Source organism: Limulus polyphemus, unplaced genomic scaffold (genome assembly GCF_000517525.1).
Source record: "Limulus polyphemus unplaced genomic scaffold, Limulus_polyphemus-2.1.2 Scaffold1541, whole genome shotgun sequence".
NCBI classification, from domain to species: Eukaryota; Metazoa; Arthropoda; class Merostomata; order Xiphosura; family Limulidae; genus Limulus; species Limulus polyphemus.
Genome location: NW_013667151.1, coordinates 140,904 through 148,160, shown reverse-complemented (window position 1 = coordinate 148,160; position 7,257 = coordinate 140,904). Strand labels below are relative to the sequence as shown.

The window sequence follows — 7,257 nt, the reverse complement described above, 5'->3', positions numbered from 1 at the left end:
CCACTCTGGTAAATGCCTGGTAAAGTGGAGACAGATATGAATACTGGGGGATATCATGTGCCTGGTAAAGTGGAGACAGATATGAATACTGGGGGATATCATGTGCCTGGTAAAGTGAAGACTAATTTGAATTTTGTAGAATATTACAGTTTTATGTAAAACTGACATATGCAAAAAATTTGAAACAACTAATATTAGGACATCATTTGACAATTTGTTTCATAAAGATACACAAGCCTGATTTTGTTTAAAAATTATCTTATAATATTGTGAATTAGTTGGGTTCCTTATTGAAAGAATCATGTTTACTCCTTTTATTTCTATGAAATCCTCAAAGACTGAAAGACACATGCAGTGGAATTTGTAGTATAAAACAGATAAAATATAACATTTCTCTTTTTGTTGAATTCCTATAATTGAGCTTTTCTAAAATGTTCAATTATCAAATCTCTAATCATAAAAAAAATGTAAGAAGTTTAACAGTAAAAAAGTTACTTTAAAAATTAGAATATCAATTACTCATTTTTCACCAAGGGAAACAGAAATGCAAATTTGCAACACCAGAAATGATAGTTTTAGATATACTTCATTCTTTCAATTAAATCTAATGAATCAAAAGCAATCATCTACAAAAATTTGATATTAGCTACCAAAAAAGAATGGTTCTGAAATATTTTTGTTTGTGGACTATCTGAATTTCTTTTATCTCAACATACTACAATGAGATCTATGCTGCCACTTCCTTTCCATAATTATGCAACCTTTCCACAAACCACATGAAAGGATCTTTCAGACCAAAGATTGAGAATTGCTGTTTAAAACAAAGTTAATGAAAACTTGAGGGATGTGTCTAAGGACTTTACAAAAAACTGCAACTGATAATGTCTTTATTTTAAAAAAAAGTCACTAGTGATACATCAAGTATTAATAAAATTAATCTCATCTTGTAAAATAATAATAATCAAAATTCCAAGTTTTGATTATTAGCAACTTTTGGTACCATTGTACCCAAAATTAAAAAATTCCTTGAAATATAGCAACAAATTATTATCAAGCTTAAGTTGCAAGTGAGATCTTAATCACAAAAACACAAAACTTATACAGCAACTACCTAAATATTTTCAAACCTATTTACTGTTTCTATTTTTTTTAAATGCACACACCTCACAGGTGAATTAAATTTTGATATTTTGTGTGAGTCAATTTACAGCATATATATATAAATATATGTACATATACATAAAAAGATTAGATTTACCTAAGAAGATACTGCTTTTTGCAGCATGATAGCTGCTCCTCAATCTTCTGCTTCTTTTTGTTGAAAAAATCCTTTGTTTTTTTTGTGGAATAAAAAAGGATTGTCAAACTTTGGCTGCTTAGGTAAATCTCTTCTTTTTTTATGTATATAATGTTTTAATAAAGGAAAATGTACCCATATAAATATACCCTACTTATAATTGTCTTGTTAACACTTTGACATAAGCTACAAAGATATAAACACAATGTTCAGTATTAAATTATTCTTTTAACAACACAGTAGCAAGACTACTGAAGTGATTAAACAGTTAAGAACTTATTCAACAACCCCCCATTCTCCAGTACTTGACACATGCTTAATTAACAGACACTAACCCCCAAAAACATTTAAAACTGCAAGGGATTCGCAAAAGAACAACAGTGTTCTCAGCCTTACCCCTGGGGCTTTAATGTACCAAGAAAATAACCTTGAAACATCATATTGGGTTTGTCCTGGTTTATTATTAAATTTACTTATGTAACATATTGCTAGTCCTGTAAACTATGAAATATTAAAACAACTCTACAGGCCTAAAACGTACAGTACCCTCTTCTCTGATAGAATTATCTCTATACATAGTGCACATCAAATATATAATCAACCTAAAAATGTTTTTCTTTTTTAAGTTTTACATGAAATGTATTAATTTTTTAAAACTTGTGACAAAAAAAGAAATATTTGGTATCAATTATGTTTGTATGAAAATAATTCACCTAATTTTCAAACATCTGTTAAAGCTAAAAGATACACTTGTACAATCAAAAACTTTTATGTCAACTGTATCCCCAAATTAAGATCTTCTGAACCTCTACACTTTTGAAACTCCTCACACATTTCCTTTTGTATTTTCTTACATTATGTTATCACTTGAAATCATACCATTCTGGAAAACAAATTGTATGCAATCATTCTTTGTTTAAAAGAATTATTGCAAAAAACAATGACTAATTTTTGAATTCATGGAACTCGTAACACTTTTATAAAATAACCACTGTAGAATATCATTTATGCATATGCTCTTGTGTGGAAAAACTTTAACTTCGTTATTTAAAATTTAATTTTCACCAGTCTCTTATTCTATTTGTACAATACTAAACATACTTTTCTTATAAAACACCTTTAATAAACAAACAGAACTTAATACTATAAGTCAACCAGCAATAAAATTTCTTCAATAAAATAACTTTATCAAAATAACTCTCTTTTCCCTGTTTATTTCTCTATACTAAGAGGCCTCACCATCTTGCTAGAAAACATTGTCAAAAGTTCATATTTTTGCAGAAAATTCCACTCTTTTGATACAACTATATCTTTAATAAGTTTATATGGTATCAAAAAATTAACCAGTAGATTATGTTATAAATTATACAACAAACCACATCTTTAATAGGTTAAAAGAGTGAGCACTACTGCAAACAACAAGAGTATTTTGATTACAATCACAGCTGGAACCATAATGATTCTAAGAAAAATGCAGATGAAAAACAAATGGCTGGTGAAAAAAAAGGAGACTGAAACAACAACTTCTCTCAGCAACCTTTCAAGGCAAATACAGGATCAGGTATCACTTGTGGTTTCCAACATTGACAGAAGAAAGTTATCAATTGGTGTATCATTAATAAGTCTATAGAAAAATAAGTGTTCAAGGCAAGTCAGACCAATACTTCTGAGAGCAGGGAGTCGAAGCAGTAGCTTTGCAAAGCGACCCTGCTGATCAGCATATGATTGCTTGCAGTATTCTTCAAGAGCTGCATATACTTTTTCTCTTAGAGCTTCTACCTGCTGTACCAATTTTAGCTTTTTGGCTTCTGTAAATAAAAAATAAAATCCAATCTTTATCAAAAAATTAAAATCTTTATTATCAACACTGTTATGTTATCATGAACCATGGTAGTGGTTCATAATATGGATCGCAAGGAATTGCACAAAACACTAATAAACGTTCAAAAAGCACCTTAAACAGTAAAGATTCAGTTCAAACAACACTTTAAAACCTTGACTATTGACTGCTTAGGCTGTACACATATAAAAATGCACAGAAAAGCATGAAAACACACATGCTAGACTTACAAGGAAAAGAAAATCCACTCAAAACAGCCCATTTGTAATTATTATTATTATCTCCTTACCAGCCTACAACAAAAATCACTTGGTATATTGCACCCAAACGTTTTGTAGAAAACTAAATAAGGCATTGCATAGATTGTAGGGGTTCTGAAAAGTTTTATATTTTACATAAGCTAAAATATATCATAATTCTAATATAAATTATGTTATCATTACACCTTGAAGTTATCTTTTTTACATATATCTGCTGTTCCTTTAAAAAGTTTAAGTATAGGGTGAATCAGGAATTACCAGCCAAACATATATGAACATTAGATGACTGTAACATGTAGATACTCAATGCTTTATATGCTATACAATCTGTATCTTTAGGGAGCCAACCCCTATATTATTGTTGCGTCATCAAGTCACATGACTACTGTGACGCCACGTTCTAGAACTATCCTGTACTTTGGCGAATGCTCTAGTATTTACTAGACAGGGTAGGCTGGTATATATAAGAGGGGGACAACGTGACGCGGTAATGTAATGTGTGTGTGTAGATAGTGAGTAATTGAACTGCAGTCAGAAGTATTATTGACGTTCGTTGTTATAGCGTTTGTTTAGCGCGATTGTTGAAGTTGAGTGTATCGGTAAAGTTATATTCGGAAAGAATAAACCAGTTTTATTAAGTAAAAACTTGTGTCGTTAAAATTTCGTCGAAACGAAGTTATGGAAAAATCAATTAACAAACGGAGACGTAACATTATGTATAAAGTGAAGGGGTAAAAAAAATATCAATAAACATAATATTAAAGTTTATTACACTGGTAGAATGATTACTTTAAAAAACAAAGGTTTATTTAAAGTGATGTTTTAGAAGTATATGTTTTATTTGAAAAGACTGCTTTTCTACTGGTAAAATTTTATATGCACTTAGTGGTCGTTGTATCTTAGTCTTGGCCCATTGCTATGCATTATACATAGATAATTTAATTACACAGAAACTCTAAGTGCTCACTATATTCTCAAATAATTCTACATAACAGTCTCCATATGCAGCTTCACATTTTACATCTCGAACTAATGTGATCAAATAGTCAATAGATACAGTAAATCATCATCAATCATATCAGCTAGCTACTAGCTATGTTTATTATCATTACAAAGTTTAAAGTTTGTTACCATATCAAGTAATTCTTTACCCTTAGTTAAGCATAAAAAAAAAGCCAGCAAACAAGATAAATAAAAAAATTGGGAATTTAAAAACCTGCAAATAGGGATCGTAAAAAAAGTGAGGAAACAAGAGTGGAAATACTGTAGACATTATCTACTGAAACTACAAATCCCTATTTTGACTCCACCAAATATAATTCTAAATAACAGCATGAAGCCAATACAGGGGCTTGTAGTTTGTGTAAATAATGTCTACAGTATCTCCAGCCTTGTTTCCTTACTTTTTTATGATCCCTATTTCCAGGTTTTTAAATTCCCAATTTTTCATTTATCTTGTCTTATCAGACTTTTTGCTATAATCAAACAATGCACTAGTTACATTCTAGTGTATTAAGATTAATTATCCAGAACATGATTCAAATTAATAGAATTGATAGATCAGAAACTTTTAAAAAAAGATTACAAGAAAAAATAACATTTTCTCTTATTTTGGTTTTAAGTTTTCTGCTTCACAGTTTTACAAAAGGAAATACTTTAGTTCTGCTTGTTTTTATTTTCCTTGTTTTGCTTTATCTTATCAGTTTTTACCAAATTTGCTTAATAGACTGATTTTACTTTTTGCTTTTTATTTGCATAACTCCACATTCAGTTATGAGACATTTATTAAAGCTATGTACTGAGAAAGTAAAATTTTCTTTTTTGTTAGTTACAATATGAATTAACTCTAAGATATACTAAGTAATAAAAAATATTTGAAAGAAACTAAAAGATCATCAGAAGGTTATAGCAGAAGGCAGTTTTTTGTCAATGTTATCAAAAGGTCCTAAAACTGATCAGATCTAAATGAAATGCAATTAGAATTATTTTCAATATAATACTATACTTACAATTATTATTATTATAAAAAAATCTCAAATACGCCTAAAATCTGTAAAAATGTTACATGCTGTTTACCTAATTCTTGCCATAACTCTCAAAAGAAAAACCTATATAAGGAAAGAATCAAAGAAGAAAAATTTGCCAACATGAAGGTCATCCCTCGAAAAAACCCTCAGGATCTTGGTGGAGTGCCTCGGAAAGGAGGTGGATGTAACAAGGAAGGAAGAAGATTATAAGGAATCGAGAAAATTGATAAAACAGAACACACCTGAAAAATTATGCCCAAAAAAACCATATTAGGCTTAGCTGATTCATCAGTAGGGATATAGGAAGACACGGCAAAATCAGTTGGAGGAAAAAGGTTGTACAATTCCTCATTGTTCAGGAGGAAAATGAGCAACATCAGGAGAAGAAGGTTACCTCATATAACAATCAATCTCTCATTGAATGAGAGCCGATAATTCTAATGTCAAGTTCTCCCCACCTGCAGCCTGTGTAGGTGTGCTGGTAGATGATATTACCTCTGAAGTGGTAACTTAGACTTCAAAATTCATCATTAAAGATGAATAACCAAACACAACAGTGTTAGAATAAATAAATGGAAAACTAAAAGAAAAAAGTAAGTTATCTTTATTTTCGCAAACGTTTGAAAAATGAGAATAACAATTCCACTTCAGAACAAATTACAAAATAGTTCAATCAACGTTGAAAAAAATTCCCCAAGTTTAAAAAAAAACAGCACAGGTGAAGAACACAATAAAAAATGTCTCGACACAAGCACTGCCAAACGAGAAGTGTTAGTTCGGTATAATTGAATAGAGGGAGTCACATTCATCAGGACGGTGTGTCCATTCTTATTGATGGAGGGTTTTTGTATGATGATATACATGCGAGACACAGTTGATCGTGGGTTACAGGGAAGTTCAAGGCTTGTGGCATGCAAAAAATTTTTTCCATATAGAAGGTAGCTCTGAACGAGAATAGCTATATCTGTGAGAGGAGGTAATGTACCTTATTGCAATAATTGTTACTATTCATTAAATAGCATAGCATTGTTTTTTCTATTGATCATATTTTGTGAAAGTTAAATTTCTACTATGAAAAAGGAAAAACATATATATTTATAATGAGCATACCTGGATTAAACAAAACAATTGCTCTTAAACATCCTAGCTCAGTTTTGTCCATTTTCATTTCTCGCATTTTGGCAACCAATTCAGTAAGTACCCTGTCAAAGATTGCTCCCATTCCTGCACTGTGAGCACTATTTCTCTGTACTACAAGCCCTGTTGCCAAAACAATCCCATCTTTTACAGAAATAGACCGATGAGAAAAGGCTGCAATCAATAGCTCATTCCAGCCTGCAGAAACAATAAGGTGATTACAAAATCTTTTTTTAAAAAAAACCAGAATGTTAGTCTGAAACAGTGATTTATTGTATTTTCTACATTCTAACTTTAGCTGTAACAAAGAAAAAATTAAGATGAATTTTACATTAAATAAAGTGTTTTCAACATAAGACACAACCAACAGCAGGAATGAATAGTGTGATAGACTACCTAAGATATTAGATAAATGGCTTTTATGCAACTTTATATGAAAATGATAAGACAACATGATGCATAATGCTATTTTTTTTGCTTATTAGAATGTTAAAATAGACGCTACACATTTCGTTGCTCTTACAGCACCATCATCAGAAGGAAACTAATATTGAATGCAAAGTACTTGTGTTGTAACACAGTTATAACATAAAAATTACATTATTATACAATTAAACAAATGTACCCAATTATGTATACACAGCGTGGTCACAAGTAAATAGACACCACCTTTTCAGAAAAAATTAAATTTTTCAG

The 7,257-nt window shown here is 30.4% G+C and overlaps 1 protein-coding gene and 1 long non-coding RNA gene across 8 annotated transcripts in view; one reads left to right on the top strand and one right to left on the bottom strand.

The window, feature by feature from the left end:
- LOC111086906 overlaps window positions 1–7,257 on the top strand; it is a 24,573-nt gene that overhangs the window by 7,666 nt on the left and 9,650 nt on the right. The gene's annotated exons all lie outside the window — the stretch shown is intronic.
- The window catches only part of LOC106464014 (retinoic acid receptor RXR-alpha-A-like), a 98,939-nt gene continuing 91,688 nt past the window's right edge, over window positions 7–7,257 (bottom strand). For all 6 annotated transcript variants that reach the window (XM_022391666.1, XM_013924118.2, XM_022391664.1 and 3 more), the window contains 2 exons: window positions 6,535–6,759; window positions 7–3,105 (listed from right to left, as the gene is read on the bottom strand). In XM_022391666.1, the coding sequence (XP_022247374.1) occupies window positions 2,855–3,105; window positions 6,535–6,759 (476 nt within the window). In that variant the 3' untranslated portion in view covers window positions 7–2,854. The remainder of the gene's footprint in view (window positions 3,106–6,534; window positions 6,760–7,257) is intronic.